The sequence below is a fragment of the Macaca mulatta genome, chromosome 19 (assembly GCF_049350105.2).
Source record: "Macaca mulatta isolate MMU2019108-1 chromosome 19, T2T-MMU8v2.0, whole genome shotgun sequence".
Taxonomy (NCBI): domain Eukaryota; kingdom Metazoa; phylum Chordata; class Mammalia; order Primates; family Cercopithecidae; genus Macaca; species Macaca mulatta.
Window position 1 is genome coordinate 52,450,863 of NC_133424.1, and position 22,870 is coordinate 52,473,732.

At 54.5% G+C, this 22,870-nt stretch overlaps 2 protein-coding genes and 2 long non-coding RNA genes across 39 annotated transcripts in view; 2 read left to right on the forward strand and 2 right to left on the reverse strand.

Annotated features, from left to right (window-relative positions):
• HNRNPUL1 (heterogeneous nuclear ribonucleoprotein U like 1) overlaps positions 1-1,441 on the forward strand; it is a 48,723-nt gene extending 47,282 nt beyond the window's left edge. For 17 of the 25 annotated variants that reach the window (XM_015124009.3, XM_015124012.3, XM_077982968.1 and 14 more), the window contains one exon: positions 504-1,441. In XM_015124009.3, coding sequence (XP_014979495.3) covers positions 504-620 — 117 coding nt within the window. In that variant the 3' untranslated portion in view covers positions 621-1,441. Of the gene's footprint in view, positions 1-427 lie in introns of all 25 variants that reach the window. The other 8 variants (XM_077982959.1, XM_077982966.1, XM_077982955.1 and 5 more) reach the window with 1 other exon arrangement.
• On the reverse strand, positions 965-6,636 carry LOC144337542 (uncharacterized). Its single transcript, XR_013410748.1, has 2 exons — positions 6,093-6,636; positions 965-5,212 (listed from the first exon to the last, which is right to left on the reverse strand). It is a non-coding gene; the product is annotated as an uncharacterized LOC144337542 (long non-coding RNA).
• CCDC97 (coiled-coil domain containing 97) lies at positions 4,355-18,582 on the forward strand. 12 transcript variants are annotated; one of them, XM_077983066.1, is made up of 6 exons: positions 4,417-4,450; positions 7,205-7,489; positions 9,968-10,423; positions 13,346-13,624; positions 14,102-14,231; positions 16,352-18,582. In XM_077983066.1, the coding sequence occupies exons 3-6, from the start codon at positions 10,117-10,119 to the stop codon at positions 16,470-16,472; spliced, it is 837 nt and encodes a 278-aa protein (XP_077839192.1). In that variant the 5' UTR covers positions 4,417-4,450; positions 7,205-7,489; positions 9,968-10,116; the 3' UTR covers positions 16,473-18,582. The 12 variants fall into 12 exon arrangements, with proteins under 12 accessions (XP_014979500.2, XP_028695611.2, XP_077839192.1 ...); XM_077983069.1 differs by having other exon boundaries at positions 7,205-7,455; XM_077983067.1 differs by having other exon boundaries at positions 7,209-7,489.
• LOC144337539 (uncharacterized) lies at positions 6,969-10,726 on the reverse strand. The gene is made up of 2 exons (XR_013410742.1): positions 9,287-10,726; positions 6,969-8,795 (listed from the first exon to the last, which is right to left on the reverse strand). It is a non-coding gene; the product is annotated as an uncharacterized LOC144337539 (long non-coding RNA).
• Positions 18,583-22,870: the final 4,288 nt, after the last annotated feature.

Genomic DNA, 22,870 nt, shown 5'->3' on the forward strand with positions numbered 1-22,870 from the left:
TGCCTGGTTATCCCTAAAAAGACAGCCTGCTGGCCTTGGCCTGGCATTCATTTGGTGCAGCCATTCCATTTGGTCAACACTTCTGCACTGGTTGCTAGGTAATTGGTATCCTAGCCCCCTCCGCAGTCCAGCGAGCAAAGGGGAAGGGCTGGCCTAAGTAGCAGTGGCCTCAGAGTCCTCTTTCAGCACCATAGCCAGGGGGCTCCAAATCCTGCTGCAGGTTGGTGCCCAGGCCCCCATACCTGTTACTAAATCTTTTGACTATGATATCTAGCTATACCCAAAAGGCACTGGGTTGATAAGCTGAGACCTGGGCTTCAGTCCCTAACTGCCTACCTGTGTGGCATCAGGTCTTCCCGAGGTGCCTTGATTTCTCTGCCAGGGGACCCGTGTTCAACTGTTGTCACTGCACCTGTCTCTGCCCTAGAGGAGAGTGGGCTGGTGGGGAGGCTAAATGTGGGTTAGATGCAGGACAACTTGGTGTTCTTGGTTTCTTTCCCCAGTATGCCCAGCAGTGGAACCAGTACTATCAGAACCAGGGCCAGTGGCCGCCATACTACGGGAACTACGACTATGGGAGCTACTCCGGGAACACACAGGGTGGCACAAGCACACAGTAGCCAGTGTGACCCAGAGGCTCCCAGAGGCCCCTGCCGGCTTCCTCCACCAGCGCCTGCCTCTGCCCCTCCTCTGCCCCCGCCAGATCCCGTGGTGCTGGGGATGGGGTCATCCCAGGGCTGCCTCCCTCCAGCCCACTGCCTCCCCTCCGAGGGGCTTCCTTCGCCTCCATAGGGCCAGGCATTTTTCTCTGGATTCAAACAGGCAACAATGACCTTTTATTTTCTGTTTGTCCCCACCTCCCCAACCTTCCACTTCCTGTTCTTCCTACCTTCTTCCTTTTTGACTAAATAATCCCCGCCTCCCTTGGTCATACAGTGAGGCTACAGTGACTGAGGGGAGAATCCCTTCCTGTTCACTCTCCCAACCCTGCTCCAACCCCTCAGCTTCCCAGACCCTCATGCAGTTGGTTGTAAATTCTCCCAGGAGCTGTTTTACTGTCTACTTTTCAGGATTAAAAAAAAAAATCAAAACTTTAAAAAAAAAAAAAAAGTTTAAAAAGCAAAATGGGGAGGGAGGAAGCAGTGACATATTTTTTTGGTAATTATGCGCTTTTTTTTAATTTTTAGAATTTGTCTGTTTTTACTGTGGGTCGGCTGTTGATATTTCATCAAGATAAGCATTTCTTTCCTGAGTTCAGGTGACTGAGGAAGAGCCACAAAACAAAACACAACAAAACCAAACCACAGAATCATCTTTAACCCGACTTTTTATACGATGCCCCAGTTCCCCATAACTTTGCACACAAGCTTCTGTGTTCAGTTGAATTGTAACTGCTTTTTGTATTTGGAGAGAGTGTGACTATTGAACTTGAAACCTTTTATTCCGGGCGTCTTGGTAGTTTCTGGTGGGATTCAGTGGGTGAGAGGGAAGGAGGGGAGGTTGGGGGGCTCCTTCCCTTCAGAACTTGAAGTTTCTCCCACTGCCTCCTCTCCAGTGGTCTCCCAGGTGCCAGACCCAAAAGCTTTTCCTACAGTGATACCCTTTATTTTTACTTCCCCTTGACTCATATGTTTTAACATGATTTTAACAAACTGCACTTATTAAGAAATGTGTTTGCCCTGTTTTGTTTGGTTTCATTTTGTTTTCTTTGAATAAATGACATAGCACCTCCTAGCAGGAAGGAAGCAGGGTTAAAACCCTGAAGTGTTAACTGCAGTTGGCCATTAATTGGGGTGGGGGCCTTTTAAAGGGAAATTATTTACTCATTCATTAAACCAACTTACTGAGGGATTCATATGCTTGGCCCCAATTTTGGTGCCAAAAATGCACACTTAAACAAGGGTCCCTGGTTTACAATCATCTGGTTCATTTTTAAAGTGCTTTTCTGGTTCTCTACTTCTCACGGTCTAAAATCCCTCCAGGAGTTTTTGAGTAAAGGACGTGGAACAGGCCTGTAGGTGGAGGGATGGGTGGGACTGATGGGGCAGAGACCAGGGCTGGTTTGTTCAGGATCATCACTGGGCATCCACAGACCACCTGCCTCAGACCTGGCCTGTGTGCAGCACGGAGGACAGTTACTGCCTGTTCTGTGGTTGGGGCTCATGAGGATTCCAGGAGCTTCATGTTTCAGGCAGTGTGTGTGAGCCACCTGCTGTGTTCTTCAGCTGCCCTGGACAGTGCTGGGGACACAGTATGGCCACGGCAGTCCTGGACCCTGTTCTCACAGAGCTCCCACTCCAGAGAGAACAAAGACCTGCCAGCACGAAGTGGTCAGCTGTGAGAGCCTGGGCTGGTGTGCAGGGAGGGCTTCCTGGAGCAGTGAGCCAGGGTAAAAGACTCCAGATTGCATCCCTATGGCCCATCGTCCTCCTCCCTTAGCAACCTTACGTCTTCATTCCCTCAGTACATGCTGTGTTCCTGGCTCCTTGTGGGAGACAATGCTGGGCCACAGGAGAAGCCAATTCAGCCCCAATCTTCCCTGGTGGGAGCTCAGAGCCTTGTGAAGGGGAGATGGACAACAAAAACAAGGGAGGGAAGCTGACTAGTCTCAGAATCTCGGGTAGGGCATCAGAACGAGAGAAGGAACCAAGGTTGGTGGCTAAAAGGACCCTAGAGTGCCCCAGAGAGGAGGTGGCGGGGAGAGGCTAGGGCCTTTAGTCTGGGAAGCCTTTCCCTGCATGTCCATGTGCTGGGCTACAGCGCCCTCTGCTGGTCTCTCCTGGTAATGCCTAGGCACCGTGCCTAGGTATCTGGGGTGGTAAATAGGGACCTCCTTGGCTTTCTTCCACATCGCCAGACCTTAAGGGAATGCAAATGAGGAAGCTCTTCCTCTGTTCACAGCCACAGTCGTCCTCACACACATCTCATCTCCAGTCCCTTGATCCCCTTGCCCACTCCCTTCAGAATATAGAAGTCAAGCCACTTACTATGGCTTATGCAGGTCCTGCATGGCCTAGCACCTGGTAACCTCGCTGGCTCCATCTTCTTCTGCTCCCCCTTTGAATATCAAATCAGTGGTTATTTAGTTCTGAGGAGCCATAAATCCTTTTTGGAACCCACAAATGATGCCATGAACCACTGCATTGGAGAATACAGAGGCACATGGAATTGCATAAAAATTCATGAGGTTCTCAAAACCTCCACAGCCCAATCATGGCTTTCAAGTTAGAGCTCGTTTCCTACGCCCTGACGGTACTGAAGTGCTTGTAGCAACCAGAACTGTCCGTACCTGCCATCCTCCTCAAGACTCTTCCTTACCTTCCTCTTACCCAGCTCCTACTCGTTCTTCAGGTCTTAGCTTGAGGGTCCCCTCCCAGAAAGAAGCCTTCCTTGACCCTCCAGCCTGGGGTGGGCAGCTCCCTCAGCCCTCTGGATCCATCAAAGCCCTGGCCACTGAATGGTTATTGGTGACATGTCTGTCTACTATGCTGGTAACACCTAAATAGAGCCCCACCCATCCCACAGGGAAATAAGGACCACAGTTGTCTTGTTTCACACCTGCGGATTTCCTCCAGGTCCTGGGAACACAAAATGGGAAGTTCTATCTCATCACCCATCTCATGCCAGCCAGAGACAGGGTATGATGATGGAAGTAAGCCAGGCTGGTGGCTCACGTATGTAATCCCAGCACTTTGAGAGGCTGAAGCAGGAGGACTGCTTGAGGCCAGGAGTTGGAGACCAGCCTGGTCAACGAAGTGGGACCCTGACTCTGCAAAATAATTTAAAAATTAGCCAGGCGCGGTGGTGCGCGCCTGTAGTCCCCAACTACTCCAAAGGCTGAGGCAGGAGGATCACTTGAGCACAAAAATGTGAGATTACAGTGAACTGTGATGGCGCCACTGCACTCGTCTGGGCGACAAAGCGAGACCCTGTCTCAAAAAAAAAAAAAAAGAGTCAAGGCTTAGTAAATATTCCTGAATTCCTGAAGGGGTGAAGAAAGGAAAAGGGTAGGCGGGGGTCTAAACCAGAGCACGAACCCTCAGAGAATGTCAGCTCCAGGCTCCGGGGGACAGTCCTTTAACCATCCCAAAATTAAGCACGCTGGGAGCTGGAGTCACATCAGTGAACAAACGAACAACGGTTCTGGTTCCTACTGACTGATAGCAGAGTCAAGGGCCTCTCACTCTCCGGGGAGCCCCTTTCCTTCCTGGCTGCGGAGGGCGGAGCCCGAGAGAGACACGCATGAGCAATGCAACGTCTGCCTTAGGCCCGGAACTTTGGTGCCTGGGCGCAGCGGCGCACCCGGACCCGGAACATTCTCAGGCGAAAATGTCTCTTGCGTGCGTGGGCCGGAAGTTGGTGTGCGGGGCCCGCCCGGCGGTTGACAAGTCCGAGAGAATCAGGATGGAGGCCGTGGCGACTGCGGCGGCGGCGAAGGAACCCGATAAGGGTGAGATCTTGGTCACGCGGAGGCGGCGGGTGGGTGCGGCTGCGGTGTCTCTAGGAAATGATTCCCCCAGGAACGCAAGGAGGACTCGCTTTAGGAGGACGCCCGGCCCCCTCAGCCTTACCGGTCCTCTTCACCACTTTGCCCGGATTATCCCCTCCCTTGTCGGGGGCTGACCTCCATTCCTTCCTCCCTAAATTAACCTCTTCCCAGTTCCAGACCAATCCTTTCCATGTCCCTGACTAACTCGTTTCCTTACCAGGCAGTGAGTTAACAGAAACCTCTCTATCCCGGCCTAATTTCCGCACTGCCTCAGACCAGCCCTTCTCAAATTACCTCCTTCCCTATACCACGCTGAGCCTTCCCTCGCTCTAGACGAATCCTCCGACTTTTCCAGGCTAAACTTCTACCTGCCTCATGCAAACTTAACTTATCCCAATCTAACGATTCCCTCATTTCTTTGTAACTCGCCTTTCCCCCAAAGCCCGAAATCCAGCCAGGCTCCTTTCAAAGTCCTTAGTCAATTTCTGTGCTTCCCCACAACCTTCAAAGTAATCCGATGTCGGGTGAGATGTGGTTGGAAGGGTGGCTCAACCACCACTGGCCAAGAATTGGTTATTGTGGAAACCACATGGAGATGATCGGTATATGGAGGTAGGGGGAGAGGTGTCGTTGTACTTTCTACGTTTGTGTGCGTTTGAAATTTTTTTTTTTTTTTTTTTTTTTTTTTTTTTTTTGAGACGGAGTCTCGCTCTGTCGCCCAGGCTGGAGTGCAGTGGCGCGATCTCGGCTCACTGCAAGCTCCGCCTCCCGGGTTCACGCCATTCTCCTGCCTCAGCCTCCCGAGTAGCTGGGACTACAGGCGCCCACAACCGCGCCCGGCTAATTTTTTGTATTTTTAGTAGAGACGGGGTTTCACCGTGTTCTCGATCTCCTGACCTTGTGATCCGCCCGCCTCGGCCTCCCAAAGTGCTGGGATTACAGGCGTGAGCCACCGCGCCCGGCTGAAATTTTCTAAAGATAAAAAATTTAACCTAAATAAAAAGTCTTAAGGCCTGGTGCAGTGGCTCCCACTTGTAGTCCCAGCACTTTGGGAGGCCAAGGCAGAAGGGTTGCTTGAGCCCAGGAGTTTGAGATCAGCCTGGGCAACAGAGAGAAACCTGATCTCTACAAACATTTAAAAATTAGCCAGGCCTGGTGGCTAGGGAGTAGCTAGGACAAGCTACTCCAGAGACTAAGGTGGGGAGTGTCACTCGAACCCTTTGAGATTGCAGTGAGCTAAGATTATTACACCACTGCACTCCAACCTCTGCAACAGAGTGAGACTTGAGCCCAGGAGTTTGAGACCAGCACTGGCAGCATAGCCAGGCCCCATCTCTGCAAAAAAATTTAAAAATTAAGGCCAGGCCCGGTGGCTCACACCTGTAATCACAGTACTTTGGAAGGCCGAGGCAGGAAAATCACCTCAGGTCAGGAGTTGGAGACCAGCCTAGCCAACATATCGCAACCCCATCTCTACTAAAAACACAAAAATTAGCCAGGCGTCGTGGTGTGTGCCTGTAATCCCAGCTACTTAGGAGGCTGAGGCACCAACCGGAATCACTTGAACCGAAGAGGCAGAGGTTGCAGTAAGCAGAGATCGCACCACTGTACTCCAGCCTGGGTAACAACAGAGCAAAACTCTGTCTCAAAAAAAAAAAAATTAGCCAGGTTTGGTGGTGCATTCCTGTGGTCCCAGCTACGCAGGAGGCTGAGGCAGGAGGATCACTTGAGCCCAGGAGGTCGAAGCTGCAGTGAGCTTTGTTTGCACTATCGCACTGCAGTCTGGGCAACAGCGCAAGACCCTGTTTCAAAAAAAGAAAAAGAAAAAATCTGTTTCTTGGCCCCATCTGTCTCCTTCAGAGAGTCATGTACACTTGGTCTCCATTTCCTCTTCTCCTGCTCATGACTGTCTGACTTTTCTCCTAAGAAACTGCTCTGATTAGGGTCCCCACTGACTTCCTCCATGTTGTTCAATCCAGTCACCTCATTCAGGTTGGGTTTTTTTTTTTTGGAGAGAGTCTCACTCTGTTGCCCAGGCTGGAGTGCAGTGGCATGATCTCAGCTCACTGTAACCTCCGCCTTCCAGGTTCAAGTGATTCCTGTGCCTCAGCCTCCCAAGTAGCTGGGATCACAGGCGCCTGCCACCATGCCTAGCTAATTTTTTGTATTTTTAGTAGAGATGGGGTTTCACCGTGTTGGCCAGGCTGGTCTCGAACTTCTGACCTCAAGAGATCCTGCTGCCTCAGCCTCCCAAAGTGCTGGGATTACAGGTGTGAGCCACCACACCCGGCCCATTCAGGTTTTTTTCTTACTAGACTGGACTAGAATTAAATGCTGTTGACCCTTCCATCCTTCTTGCATGTTTTCCTTTGATTTCTGCAACACCACAGTGCCTGATTTCCTGCCTGTCTCTTGGGCTGCTCCTTCTCAGCCTGACTTTGTTTCCCAGGGGTGCTGTAACAAAGTACCACAAACTGCATGGCTTCAAACAACAGAACTTTATTCTCTCATAGTTCTCAAGGCCAGAAGACTGAAGTCAGTGTTGCTAAACTGAAATCCAGGTGTCTGCAGGGTCGTGCTCCCCCACAGGCTCTGGGAGAAAACCCATTTCTTGCCTCTTCCAGCCAGTGGTGGCTTCTGGAATTCCGTGGGTTTTGGCTACATCACTCCAATCTCTACTTCCCCTTTTGACATTGCCTTCTTTTTTTCTTTAAGACAGAGTCTCGCTCTGTTGCCCAGGCTGGAGTACATGATCTCGGCTTACTGTAACCTCTGCCTCCGGAGTTCAAGCAATTCTCCTACCTCAGCCTCCTGAGTACCTGGGACTACAGGCGTGCGCCACCCCACCTGGCTAATTTTTTTGTGTTTTTGGTAGAGCGCTATGCCATGTTGGCCAGGCTGGTCTTGAGCTCCTAACCTCAAGTGATCTGCCCACCTCGGTCTCCCAAAGTGCTGGGATTACAGGGGTGAGCCATTGCAACTGGCCTCTTTTTTTTTAAGGTAACAGTAATGGGCTCCAGGGATTAAGATGTAGCTATCTTTAGCACAGCCAGTTTTTAGCTTCAGAGGCATGTCCTCCACGCATCCGTGCAGTGCTTTTTCCTGGACCCTCTTATCCCTCTTCCACTCCCCCATCCCTACCTCTCATTTCTCTTGGCTTTGGTTCTTGTCTTGACTCTGATGCCAACCACAGCTCTGTCTCCAGCCCAGCATTTCTCTCCTGAGGAGTCTGGAGGCCCGTGTGGCAGCAGTCGGACCATTCCCCTGGATGCCTCCCTTACCTCCCAGCACGTCAGCCCCGTGGCTCCTCCACTCAGCCTCCTGACATCTTTCCAGTTCGCTCACTCATGATCCTGTTCCTTCTTCCACAGCCCCTGCCCTTGTCCAGCTCAGTCTTCAGCTGCATCAGTGATTTAAATCCTCCCTGATACACACTACACATGTAACGTCACCCGTGACTTCTCTCCTTCCCAACCCAGCCACGCTGCCTAAAGGAGTTGTCTCTATATTCTGTCTTCACGTATTTCCTGCTTGCCACAGGCTTGCTCCCTCCACTCTTGGGAAACAGCTCTCACTAAGGTTTGCCCAGCGCTCCGCTTTCCTGTTTTCCTTCCATTTTTTTGAGACAGAGTCTTAACTCTGTCACCCAGGCTGGAGTGCAATGGCTGATCTCGGCTCACTGCAACCTCTACCTCCTGGGTTCAAGCGATTCTTGTACCTCTGCCTCCTGAGTAGCAGGGATTGCAGACGCCCGCCACCATGCCCAGCTGATTTTTGTATTTTTAGTAGAGACAGGGTTTCACCACGTTGGCCAGGCTGGTCTCGAATTTGTGGCCTCAAGTGATCTGCCCACCTCGGCCTCCCAAAGTGCTGGGTTACAGGCGTGAGCCACAGTACCCAGCCACCTTTCCTGTTTTCTTTGCCTGTATTATCGTTGATCCTGACTATCTCCCATATCAGACTGGGTGCTCCCTGAGGGCAGGAGTCGGACTGGATTCATCCTATGGATCCTCAGCATTGCCTGACTTAGGGTCTCTCAGAGATTTACAGTTTTTTGTTTGTTTGTTTGGCTTTGTTTTATTAGACAGAGTTTTGCTCTTGTTGCCCAGGCTGGAGTGCAATGGCACAATCTTGACTCACTGCAACCTCTGCCTCCCGGGTTCAAGCTATTCTCCTGCCTCAGCCTCCTGAGTAGCTGGGATTAGACATGTGCCACCACGCCTGGCTAATTTTGTATTCTTAGTAGAGACGCGGTTTGTCCAAGTTGGTCAGGCTGGTCTCGAACTCCTGACCTCAGGTGATCCAGCTGCCACAGCCTCCCAAAGTGCTGGGATTACAGGCGTGAGCCACCGCGCCCGGCCTAAGATTTAGAGTTACTAAAGAGTGGTTGGGTGAATGCATGAATACGTGAGATAGTGAATTAATGATTTAAAGAATTGAGTGGATCAATAAGTCAGGCCTCAGGGCCTTTGCAGTAATTGTTCTCTCTGCCTGGAATTCTCTTTTTCAGGAGATCTCATGGCGTAATCCCTCACCACCTGAGGTCTCTAATCAAATGTCAGGTTTTTTGTTTTTTTTTTTTGGCAAAGCCTTCTCTGAGCCTTCCATTTAAAATTGCAGCCTTGGCCAGGCATGGTGGTTTACACTGTAATCTCGGCACTTTGGAAGGCTGAGGCAGGAGGATCACTTGAGGCCAGGAGTTCAAGACCAGCCTGGGCAACACAGCAAGACCCTGTCTCTACCAAAAAAAATTAAACTTAGGCCGGGTCCAGTGGTGCACGCCTGTAATTCCAGCACTTCGGAAGGTCGAGGTGGGAGGATCGCCTGAGCTTAAGAGATGGAGACCATCCTGGGCAACCTAGTGAGACCCTATCTCTACTGAAACTTTTTTTTTTTTTTTTTTAATTTAAAGATTGGCAGGGTGTAGGCTGGGTGCAGTGGCTCACGCCTGTAATCTCACCACTTTAGGAGGCCAAGGCGGGTGGATCACAAAGTCAGGAGTTCGAGACTGGCACAGCCAAGATGGTGAAACCCCGTCTCTACTAAAAATATAAAAATTAGCCAGGCATGATGGCAGGCACCTGTAATCCCAGCTGCTTGGGAGGCTGAGGCAGAGAACTGCTTGAACCTGGGAGGTGGTGGTTACAGTGAGTCGTGATTGCACCCTATACTCCAGCCTGGGTGACAGAGCAAGACCCTGTCTGGAAAATAAAATTGCAGCCTCCTCCACCTCCTTCCCTCTATTTTTCCGCATAACTCCCGGAAACACCTACCACATTATGCTTTCGGTAATTATGTTGCTAATTGTTTGTGTCCCCTACTAAAATGTCAACTTTTGCTCACTGTGGTTTCTCTAGTGCCCAGAACAGTGCCCAGAATATAGTCAGTGCCCAGTAAATGTGAGCTGAGTGAGTGACTAAGCCCCCAGTCCCTTCCCACACTCCCACCTCTGAACTAACAAATCTCTCCTTTCCTCAGGCTGCACAGAGCCTGGACCTGGGCACTGGGGTGAGCTGAGCCGGACACCAGTCCCATCTAAACCCCAGGACAAAGTGGAAGCAGCTGAGGCAACACCAGTGGCCCTGGACAGTGACACCTCCGGTGCTGAAAATGCAGCAGTGAGTGCCATGCTGCACGCTGTAGCCGCCAGCCGCCTGCCTGTTTGCAGCCAGCAGCAGGGTGAACCTGATCTGACAGAGCGTGAGAAAGTGGCCATCCTGGCCCAGCTGTACCATGAGAAGCCACTGGTGTTCCTGGAGCGCTTCCGCACAGGCCTCCGTGAGGAGCACCTGGCCTGCTTTGGCCACGTGCGTGGCGACCACCGTGCAGATTTCTACTGTGCTGAGGTGGCCCGGCAGGGCACTGCCCGGCCCCGCACCCTGCGTACCCGCCTGCGTAACCGGCGCTATGCTGCCCTGCGAGAGCTGATCCAAGGTGTGGGGGCCAGATGGGTGAGAGTGGGTACAGATGGGGAGGGAGGGGAGACTGAGGCAGAGGGAATTAGAGAAAAGAATACAAAAGCAGAGGCAGGGGTCTTGAGAGAGAAGTTTTGAGACAGAGATAGGGACACAGGAAGAGACTGAAGCAGAAATGTAAAGTAAGGTAGAGAGATAGGGGTCCAGGGAAGAGAATAGGACAGACAATGAGAGTAGATCAGAATTTAGTGGATGACAGAAGCGGCATTTCAGATTGGTAGGCTGAGGACACAGTATACAGTGCTGTGATAATTGGTCATACCTAAGGAACAAAACATGAGATCCCTACCTCGTACCATATACAAAGGCATCAGGGGAAACCAAAAGGAGTATGTGCATGACCTTGGGGACACAGAAGCCTTCTGAACAAGACACACTGTGAAAGCCATGAACGGAAAAAAAAGATAGCTTTTTGACCATGGCATAATTAAAGCATCCTTGTGACCACAACACCAGAACCAAAGTTAAAAGATGAGAGTGAATGAAGCAGAGAGTGAGTTAAGTTGTCATTAGGGAGAAGGCACAAATTATAGAGAGGTTCATAAAGAGAGTGAGAGGCTGGGCACGGTGGCTTATGCCTGTAATCCCAGCACTTTGGGAGGCCAAGGCGGTCAGATTACTTGAGCTCATGAGTTCAAGACCAGCCTGGGCAACATGGCGAAATGCTGTCTCTACAAAAAATACAAAAATTACTGGCCGGGCGCGGTGACTCAAGCCTGTAATCCCAGCACTTTGGGAGGCCGAGACGGGTGGATCACGAGGTCAGGAGATCAAGACCATCCTGGGGGAACACGGTGAAACCCTGTCTCTAAAAAAAAAAATACAAAAAACTAGCTGGGCGAGGTGGCAGGCGCCTCTAGTCCCAGCTACTCGGGAGGCTGAGGCAGGAGAATGGCGTGAACCCAGGAGGCGGAGCTTGCAGTGAGCTGAGATCCGGCCACGGCACCCCAGCCTGGGTAGAGCGAGACTCCCTCTCAAAAAAAAAAAAAAAAAAAAATTACCTGGGTGTGGTGGTGCCCTAGCTACTCTACAGGCTGAGATGGGAGAATTGCTTGAACCTGGGAGGTGGAAGTTGTGTGAGCTGAGATCCCGCCACTAAGCTCTATCCTGGGCAATAAAGCCAGACTTTGTCTCAAAAAAAAAAAAAAAAAAAAAAATGAAACACAGATGTGGAAATGAGGATGAAGAAAGAAGGAAGATGGGCCAGGGGCACGGTCGCTCAAGCCTGTAATCCCAGCTCTTTGGGAGGGCGAGGTGGGGGTGGACCTGAGGTCAGGAGTTCCAGAGCAGCCTGGCCAACATGGTGAAACCCCATCTCTACTGAAAATACAAAAAAATTAGCCAGGCGTGGTGGCAGGCACCTGTAATCCCAGTTACTTGGGAGGCTGAGGCAGGAGAATCACATGAATCTGGGTGGTGGTGGTTGCCAAAAAAAAAAAAAAAAAAAAAAAAAAAGAAGGAAGATGAATGAGGTGGGGGTAGGTGACAGAAACTGAGAAAAGCAGGAAAGATAGAAAGATGGAGATAAGAGAAGGAGAGGGATCCAGAGCCAGGGTGGGTGATAATCCAAGTTGGGGAGAAGGAGGGATAGAAACTGAATCTGCTAGAGGCTGGGCGCTGTGGTCACGCCTGTAATCCCAGCACTTTGGGAGGCCGAGGCGGGCGGATCACTTGAGATAAGGAGTTCAAGACCAGCCTGGCCAACATAGTGAAACCCCGTCTCTACTAAAAATACAAAAAAAAAGTAGCCGGGCACTGTGGCAGGTGCCTGTAATCCCAGCTACTCAGGAGGCTAAGGCAGAAGAATCACTCCAACCCAGGAGGCAAAGGTTGCAGTTAGCGGAGATCATGCCAGCTACACTCCAGCCTGGGCATCAGAGTGAGACTCCATCTCAAAAAACTGAATCTGCTAGAGGATGCCAGAAACAGCTGAGGGTAAGAGAGCTGGCAGGAGTTGGGAAGCTGAGCAGGACAGGGACAGTCACAGCCTACAGTGCTGCAGAGGCCAGGAGTCTGAGCAGTTTTTTTGCCCTGGGCTCTGAAGACAGGGCTAGGACCAGTGGAGGGCAGGGACCAGGGCAAGTTTAACTGTTATCTGAGGGACAGAGTCGCTCCTGCAGGAACAGGCAGCCAGGGGTGATGCAAGGAACCCAGGTTTTGGGGCAGTGGGGAAGCCAGGCCCACCAACGGGTTGCTGCAGAGAGGAGCACTTGAGAGGATGGATCTGAGGCCTTCCACCACCAGGACGACCTGGCTTTCTCAGGGATACTCACATGGGCAGATGCCCCACCTGACCTGATCCCTTGTACATACATGCCAGATCCATGTGGATGTATGCACACACACGCTTCACAGTGCAGGCATGTCCACTGCCAGCCAGACTGGGGCCCTACAAACAGGCGCGCAACCTAGAGACACACAACCTCTGCTGCATTGTCCTGCATGCTGACACCCAGACAGACAGGTGTCCATGGGCATATGCTAGGCCTGACGGGAGATGTGTGTGTACATGGGCCATGCACACATCATGGGCAGGAGCTTGCGCATCGTGCCTTGACATGGTTGTACATGAGCTCCGGACCATCAGAGCCTCAGAGGCCAGGATGTAGCCAGGTCTGCCTGTGCACACACATGCTTGGATGCATGGATACACAGGAAGATACAGGCCAGGCCACACACACACTCAGGCGCCTGCACGAGTAATCATGTGCACATGACCTCAGGTGCCTGCATGAGTACTCGCGCACACCTCAGGTGCCTGCATATTTGCCTGTGTTTTTGGGTGTGTGCACATCATCCCACAAGCATGATCACACGCATACCTACCTGGACACGTCTGCTCAGTTGCTCACCCCATGCCCACCCTGTCTTTCCTCTGCAGGGGGCGAGTACTTCAGTGACGAGCAGATGCGTTTCCGGGCCCCCCTGCTATACGAGCAGTACATCGGACAGTACCTCACCCAGGAGGAGCTCAGTGCCCGCACCCCAACCCACCAGCCCCCTAAGCCCGGGTCCCCCGGGAGACCTGCCTGCCCACTCTCCAACTTGCTGCTTCAGTCCTACGAGGAGCGGGAGCTTCAGCAGCGTCTGCTCCAACAGCAGGAGGAGGAGGAGGCCTGCTTGGAGGAAGAAGAGGAGGAGGAGGACAGTGATGAGGAAGGTGAGGGCCAGTAGCAGGGAGACCCCAGATTCCAGACACCCCAGCCCCAGGCTTGTCTGTCTCCACCTCATGGCAGCAGGCTGGGCCCCCAACCTGCAAAAGCCGACATTGTGTCCCTCTCCTGCCTGGCCTGACTCTCCCTGTGTGCCATTCCAACCGCTGCAACATCCCCATCCCCCACTCCAAGACACCAAATGACCCCTCGCCTCCAGGTCTGCTCAGGCTGTTCCCTCTGCCAGGAATGCCTCTCCTCCCACCCTTTAGGTCTCAGATCCTGACCTGAGGATACGGTCACTGTATGGTCATGTGTTTTATGTGTGTCCCTGGAGGACAGGGACCCGGGCCATCTCTGTCACTGCTGTGTTCCCACAGCCACCCAGCACAAGGCTGGCGCAGGAGCAGCAGCTCTCTGTGGACTCTGTTCAGTGCCTGCCCGAGTGCACCCGCATTCACACCCCCTCTGCTCTCCCTCTGCAGACCAGAGGTCAGGCAAGGACTCGGAGGCCTGGGTCCCCGACTCGGAGGAGAGGCTGATCCTGCGAGAGGAGTTCACCAGCCGCATGCACCAGCGCTTCCTAGATGGCAAGGATGGGGACTTTGACTACAGGTGCTCCTGTGCCCCCACCTTCCCATCCCCTATCCCAGCATCCCACGGCCTTTGGCCACATGCAGAACCCTTAACCAAACTATGGGGGCCTCCCTTCGTGGAGCTAGAAGGCCCCAAAACAGTTCCAGGATGTGTGGTTGAACAGCCAAAGGAAGTGACGGGGTGACCTTGGACTAGCCTGGTCTATCTCAGACCCTCAGTCTCCTCACCTCTAAGGCAGGGGGTGGGCAGGGATGACATATAGCTCAGTATCAATGAAACCCTGAAACACTTCCCTCCTGACAAGTGGCAGAGGCTACTACCCCAAGTCTACCTAGGAAGCCCAGCCTCTTCCGCTTGACCTTGGACCTCCTCGTGCTGCAGGAAGTAACCCCTGGCAGGGTTCATGCCCAGCGTGGAGGGGCCTGTGCTGGCAGCCCCCACAGTTACAGTTGTCCATTTCTCCAGTAGCACCCCAGGGCTGAGACATGTGAGCCACCTGCTTTGGAAAAGGACCCAGAAGAGTGATGTGTCAGTCAAAGATTGGTTTTGTCATTTAAGGTAGTTTTGCCTTGTGGTCCCCAACACTGGGCCCAGCAGCAGAGCACCCTCCTTGGTTTCACATCCAGCCCTGATGACATGTGAAATGTGTGACCACACGTAGGCAGACCCTACGTCCGTCCTGAGGGGGGCTCATCAGGAAAGTGGGAATTGTGATTGCCACTGCCATGAGGCCCAGCCATGGTCACTGGAGCCGCCTCCCGTTCTGGGATCCCCAGCTCTTGAATGGAATCTGGCTGCTCCACTTCCAGCCAGGCAGGCCTGCTCAGAGCCCCAGTTCCTGCATGCAAAGTGGTGAGCAGAGGGCCTGGACCACAGGGACCCTCAGTCAGCAGGCATCACTGCTGTTCCCAAGCCAGGGGCCCAGGAGGAAATTGGGGGTGGCAGGGACCACAGTGTATCGCCTCGGGAGGGCAGCAGTGGTTCCGACATGTCCCCCATCTGTGCATTCAGTTGGCATGTGCTGAGCGTCTGTGATGTCCACAGGCTCTGGGGATAAGGCGGGAACCAAAACCAGTGAGAGGCTTCCTGCCTGGAAAGGGGTCCCACTCTAGTGAGGAAGATCTAGAATCTTCTAGCACTTCATAGTGATTGGGCCATGAGGAAAAGTGAAGCAACAGGCGGGGAGTGACAGGGTGGCTAGGGAAGGCCTCTCTAAGTGGGTAACAGCAAAGGCCTGCAGGAAGTGGGGGGAGGAGCATTCCTGGCAGAGGCCACCGTAGGTGCCAGAGCCCCCCACAGCATCGAGGGGCAGAAGGGGCTGGAGCAGTCGCAAGGGGTCACGGGGGTAGGAGATCTCTGCGTGGCCAGATCAAGCTAGGCTTGGTGACCCAAGTGAGTGCTACTGGGTTTACTTGCTGCCTTAGGGCATGGGCAGCTGTCCTGCCTGTGGTCAGCTCTGGCTGATCCCCAGCCTCTGTCCACTGGAGGGCAGTAGCAAGCCCCCAGTGATGATGTCAAAATGTCAAAATGCCATGGGGGCAAAATCACCCCCAGGTGGTTCTCTGTTGAGAGCCACTGCCTGCTTGAGAATGTAAGCCCGTGTGTCGCCACATTTTACAGCTTTTTAAGAAAAACTAGAGCTTTGGGGTTTTTTTTAGACAGGGTCTCCTTTGTCACCCAGGCTGGAATGTGGTGGTTTGATCATGGCTCACCGCAGCCTTGACCTCCTGGCCTGAAGTAAGCCTCCTGCCTCAGCCAACTGAGTAAGCTGGGACTACAGGTGCTTGCCACCACGCCTGGCTACTTTTTCAGTTTTTTTTGTAGAGTCAGGGTCTCCCTATGTTGCCCAGGGCTCCAACTGCTGGGCTCAAGCCATCTTCCTGCCTTGTCCTCCTGTAGTGCTGGGATTGCAGGCATGAGCCACCATGCCCAGCCCAGAGTTTTTGTGCAGACTCTGATTTGGAAAATGTTTCCTTGAGTTTTAAACCCTGAGAATTATAAACACCATCCCCCTTGGGAAGGTCAGCTCTGATGGCTGCCAGCACATGGCCTTTGACATCAGGGTGCTCCAGGCCTTTGACCTGGGCATCCTAGGGTCCCAGAAAGACCCAGTCCTTGACAGCCTCCTCCCCCTGCAGCACAGTAGACGACAACCCCGACTTTGACAACCTGGACATTGTGGCACGGGATGAGGAGGAGAGGTACTTCGATGAGGAAGAACCTGAGGACGCGCCCAGCCCAGAGCTGGATGGGGACTGATGGCTGCCACCCTTCCCACCGCCTGCCCTATCCCTGACCCCAGCAAGGCAGCTGATTCCAGGCCGGCTCAGTGACCCTTTCTCTAGGGGGACACCAGGGCAGCGTCCCACAACCCACGCACACCACCTTCTCACTGGGTCTAGTCTCATCTCAGACAACCCCCACCCCTTCTGTTTCTGGAGTTCCCTATCTTTCTCCTGTCTCCCACCCTGTCTCCTGCCTCTGTCTTTGTTGGTGTCTGTCTGGCCTTCTTTCTGTCTCTCTCCCTACCCCCGCTCCCTCTTTCCAGTGCTCTGGCTGGCTGTCTCTCCCTTTCTCCCCCTCTCTCTCTGCCTTAGGCTCTGTCTCCACCGCAGGGCCCAAGGTGAAAGTCCTCCCCTTGCCGGAGGCCAGCTGGCAGGGCCTTTCGTGGCTGGAAGTGGCCAGTTTGGTTCCGGTGCTGACCCCTGGGCCCCAGCGCGGCTGCCTCCCATGCTGTCTGTCTCCCCCTCTCTGTTTATGTCTGCCTTGTGTCTCACACTCAGAGCCTCCTTGCTTCTGTTAGGTTCCCATGTCTCCTGCCTCACTCTGGGCCTCTTCTTCTTTCTGCTTGTACATTTCCACCTCTCTAGGCCTCTGCTGTCACTGTCCCTCTCTATCTGTCTCTCAGCCTTTATCTCTGGGTTTTGATCCCCTGCTCCAGGCTCTGCGCCCCTTCTTCCCCCTTCCCTCAAACCTGGCTGCTATAGGCAGCAGAACCCTGACCACTGAGTAATGCAGCCCCAGGGGAGGGAGGAGACCCCAGGCAGGGAGGCTAGGGGCAGCTTTCTTCTCTCCCCAGGACCCAGGCTGGGAGTCACGGGGCCTGCCAGCTTGAGTGTAGAGGGAGAGGGACTCTACCCCTCTCAGCCCCACCAGCCCCCCTCTGCCCAACCACAATTTTCCCTTCATCCGCCTTCCTCTCCCTCTGCTGTTTACACTCCCCAAATGCGCACAGGCTGTTATCATGGGTCCTGAGTCATCCCACACACAGCCTGCCCCAGCGTCCCTGCCCCCAGCTGGCCGCAGGGCCCGCCCCATGGAGCCCCCTGCCGCCCTGGGCTAATGGGAGCCAGATGGCCGCCTGGTGACTCAGCCACCGTGCCTGTGGGAACCCAGGCGTCCCGCCTTCCCATGCCCCCACACCCAGCTCCTGCTCCCCCAGCAGACACACATACAGAAGGGCCTGGCCACTGTTGAGGGGGCGCACAGGCCAAGGGTCAGCAAGATGGGGCCTAGGGACTCCTCATGCCTCTGAGATGGAATGGTGGTATCCTGCCGTGGCTGAGCCTGAAGGACCCTCAGAACTGCCTCCTGGAGCCCACGGTTCCTGACCTCTGAGCCTCAGCTATGTCCTCTGGGTCAACCAGAATTAGAGCCAGACAGGGAAAGTGAGAGCTGGACGGAGGCAGACAAGATGTTCAGAGCAACTATTAAAGAATGAAAGCCTCTGCTACCGAGCACTTCTGTCCTCTGCCAGGCCCGAGCTAAGTGCCTGACACCAGGTTGGATTCTCAGCCCTGTGAACTAGTGAAATGGGTCAAGGGAGGCCCAGAAAGATGTTGCTTCCTCAAGGGCACTCGGCTATCAGAGGCAGAAATGAAACAGGAACCCAGGCCTGGAATCACGAAGGTCCTAGAAACCACCCAGCTGTCTGGCCTGTCAGGTGTCAGGGCCATCCAGAGTGGGACAGCATTGGAGGGACAAGTGTGCACGCAGATGTCCTCAGACAGGAAGGTTTGAGAAGGGTCAGATGGCGGGCAGGCCTAACAAACGTTCCGTGCTAGCCACTGTCCCGCACACAGACGGGATCCGGTCATCTTGATTCAGAGATCGATCCCCGAATCACTGCGTTGTCTCAGCAGTGCTATGCGCTAGGCACTATCGATGTCACTCCTCTATTTCCCAGAGGAGGAAGCGGCAGCTAGACTCCAGGACCTTGGCGAGATGAGAGCTGTGTGTCTCTTACCTGCCTGTATTTGTGCCCCATTTGTAAGAGCAGAGGGCCTGGGCCACGGGAAAGGGGTCAATCCTTGGTGATAGGCACATTTTTGACCAGTGTATCACTTGGTCATTAAATGTGTTTACGATATACTTTGCAATACGTAAATTTGTTGTGTAGGTTTTTAAAAAGCAATGAGAGACACAGAAATTGAGTCAGAATTAGGGTTAGTCAGATGGTCAAGACGTGAGCGTCTAGCTGACAGACAGAGGTGGAGCCGGTCCCAGGGACAGGGATTAGATGGGGAGACAGGAAGAGAGGTGGAGACAGAGTGGGGCAGGGATGGCGGGAGACACACCCCCTGGTCACAGCCTCTGAGACCTGGGGGTGGTGGGCCCCCAGGGCGGGCGCCTCCCATCCCCCTCCCAGTTCTCCTGGGGTCGGGATAGGCGGAAAGGCTGAGTCAGGGAGGGCGGGCCCCGCTGGGAGAGAGCCCCTAGGTGGGCATCCGGCCTCCACCCCCGTGTCTCCTGTCCGTCTGACAGGCCCTGGCCTCCTTCGCTGGCCTGGCCGCCACCCCGCCCCCCACGTCTGACACCTCCATGCGTCCTGCCAAAGTGAGCTGCCTCCCTGCACAGTCCCCCTCCAGCTCCAGTCACTCCATCCCTCTGTCCCTAGTCCCTTCTCCCTGCTTCTCTGCATTTCTTTCCAGCCTTCTGCCTTCCTCCCTTGCCGCCACTACTCTCTCTTCTCATTCTGTCTCCGCACCTCTGGCTGTCGGTGTCTCCCCGTGACTTTCCGTCTCTCCTCCCTCTCCTCCGTTGTTTTTCCCATGCCTCTCCCTCCCCTCCCTCCCTCCCTCCCTCCCTCTCCTCCCCACCTTTTCCACTCCGTGTCCCCAGCCATTCTCCATCTCATTCTCAGCTCCTGTCACTTCGTTTCCCCGTCCCTTTCTCTGCTGGAGCCTCCCTCTGGGGGGCTCTGTCCTCCCCTCACTTTGCCCTTTCTCTCTCCCTGCTGTGTGTCTTGGCCTGCCCCCCCCCCCCCCGTGCCCCTTATCTCCTCTGTCTCCCACACTCTGGAAAGCCCAGCTGGGATATCCAGGTCGGAGCCTCACTGGCAGCCCCTGGAAGTCCAGAATGAGGGGTCACTGCCTCTCGCCCACCCAGAAAGGGCGCAGGAGGGGGCAGCAAGATTGCGGGGCCTGTCTGGCCAGAAGGAAATGTCTGTGCTGTGGCCTGGTCACCCCCGCCCCCAGGACCTGCTGGGCTGCTGCCGCCCCTGGGCCGGGGCTGAGGCCGAGTAAACACAGCAAACACAGCCGCCGGCAGCCTGGGATATTTATACCGAGGCTGGGCGTGGGTCCAGTGCCCACCACAGCCCCTGCCCTGCCCTGCTTTGCCTGCTGCCACAGCCAGCTCCGAGCCAGCGTGGCACCAGCCGGCAAGGGGACGCGCCACAGACACAGCCTGCGCTGGGTATGGAGGCCAACAGGCACTGGGCGCTCACGACGCAGGCGGCTTCATGGATGTACCCTGTTCCCCTCCCCTGAAAACACCAGCACACAATGTGGACCCACACTCACAGCCACTTGGGAACACACATCCACCCCTGCTGAGAACCTGAGAATGTGAAATGCCCTCAACGGTGATGCAAAACAGACCCACACAACTCCACATACTGCAGTCACCAGCCTGCATGTGGGAACACAGCACGCAGACACCACTTAGCACCTGCTCACAGCACTCACAGCTGGGAACACCAGTCCCTGAGACGAACACACACAGCCCCGAAGTACAGCCCTCCCTCACACACACACACCCAGAACCACAGGAAGCATGCTGGATGCACACCACGTAGACAAGCATGCTCAGAATACCAGCCACACATGCACTGATCACAGTGCAACCCAGTAACAACTCACAACTCACCCACCTCATATGTAAGAAACACACACACGGCTGGGCGCGATGGCTTACGCCTGTGTCTCAGCACTTTGGGAGGCCGAGGTGGGCGAATTACGAAGTCGGGAGTTTGAGACCAGCCCAGTCAACATGGTAAAACCCGATCTCTACTAAAAATACAAAAATTAGCCAGGCATGGTGGTGGGTGCCTGTAATCACATCTACTCGGGAGGCTGAGGCAGGAGAATCCCTTGAGCCTGGGAGGCAGAGCTTGCAGTGAGCCAAGATTGTGCCATTGCACTCCTGCCTGGGCGACAGAGCAAGACCCCGTCTTACACACACTCTTACACACACACACACTCCCCTCTCCTGGAAAAAACATCACTCACAGATCGATTAACATATGCAGAAAACACCACATTTCAAGTCAAACTTACACTAAAAAATGCACAAATTTACACCCAGAAGAACAGTGAAGATGTTGAGAAAAATATCAGACACACAATATGCCCCAGATAGATGGCCGACTTGGAGAATCAAACAGTGCCAGAGCATAAAACCCACAGAAAATACAACAGCTTGCCCAGCAGAAATACAAAACGCAGACGCACACCCCAGAAATGCAGCGCAGCCACAAACACACGGAGCGAACACGTGCTGGGGACACACACAGACAAGACCATCCATACCAAACAGCACACAGGCCCCCAGAACACCCATGCCAGATGCAACTCACACCACAAAGCTTGGAATCGCACACACACAATAAGGTCCTGAACACACACAAATCCACACTGGAACCTCAAACACTGCATATCCAGAGATTGAGGAGGAAGGGGCTTTCTTTCACCCCCCAACCTTCCCACTCCCCCTCGGGGACCCGGGTCCCAGGCCCGTCTTGGGGGCCGGGGGGAGGGGGCAGGAAGGCCTAAGCTGGCCTCCCCCAGCGGCTTCCTGCCCCACGGGGACTGCACAGGAAGCTGGGGCTCCAGCCGGAACCCAGGCTTCCCCCACGACTTCCCTCCGTGGCCCCGGCTGCCTGCAGAGGCAGGGGCGGGGCGGGGGGAGGGAGCGGGGAGCCCCAAACCCCCTGCCCTGCCCCTGCGGTCGGCCACGGGTGGGGGCAGACTTGTCCCGATGGGGCTAAGCCACCCATCGGGCCTGGGTGCCAGGGTGGCAGGGCAGGGGCAGTGCGCACGCGGCCAGGGGAAGGTGCTGAGCCCACAGTTTCCCCTCCCCACCCTGTGGGGCTCTGCCAGCTCACCCGGCAGCCCGGGGCAGGTGGGCGGGGTGTGTCACGAGGGCGTGTCGGGCAGGCCGACCACACCGCGAGTGTGCAGCCAGCACTTGTCCTCAGGCCGAGGCACGAGCTGGGGCTGGGCGTGTGAGGGCCGCGTCTGCCACCCTGGGGGTGTGTCTGCTCCGTCTGGGACCCTGGGTGTGACAGTGTGTCTGGGCGTGACGGGGTCGCTGCAGTCTATGGGGCCCTGTGGGACTCCCCAGGCTGGAGTTGTGCGTGTGTGGTGGAGGGTGTGGGATGTCAGACTGAGTGGGTAAGACCGACCTGCCGTCTGTGCGGTTGTGACGTGTCAGACCTCCGTGTGGGGTGTGTCTGGTGGGACTGTGACAGGTCCGACCGTGGACATGCACCCTGGACCTGTTTGTGACTGTGACCCCGTGGGGGAGGAGGTAACTGTTGGGGGATCCATTTCCTGTCCGGGCTCTGATGCCGTGATGCGTGTGCGTGCATGACACTGAATCAGTGTCTGGTGTGCGGTGGTTGCGACCATGACCCTATGGAATATATTTGTATATGACTGTGTTGTGCCAGGTCCCTATTGAAGTCTCTGCTCCTGTTGTGTCCCAGTGAGGCTCCGAGGCTGGGTGGTGTTTATGTGATGGGCTGACACTTTCTCTGTTTGTATCTGTGTATATGTGGGCTGTAGCTGCTGCCAAATGACACAGCCCATGTGTTATGGGCCCTGCAGGAGTCTCTGTGTGTCCGCGGCGGCTTTGAGAGGTGAATGTTTGTGTAGTGTGGGGCACCGTCCGTGTTTTCCCCCTTGTGAGTGTGTCTGCGTGTGTACACACACCACATCCTCGCAGGGCTGCAGCGATCACAGCCAAGTCACTGTGTCCTAGCTTGTGACTCTGCCTCTTGGGCCAGGCCTCAGCATCTCTATAGCGATCCATTTGTTGGCATGTCCTTGTATAGTGAACTCCTGCCTCCCCACTCCTCCCTCAGCCCTCTGTGCTTTTGGACCTGAGGCCAGAGGAGTAACCACATTTCTACCCCTACCCTGAGCTGGGAGGGCCTCAGGTCCCTGGCACCCAGACCCAGTGCTACCAACAGCTCTCATGCCCCAGGCAAAGGAACGGCAGCACTCACACTGTCCTCCCTCCCAGGACAATCACTGGGTGTGGGGAAGTGAAACCTGGGAGAAAGAGCAGAAACTGAGAGCCAGGAGAAGGAGGAAGCGGGAGGGAATTAATTCACGAGCAGGACCATAGCAGATGGGAAGAAACAGAGACTG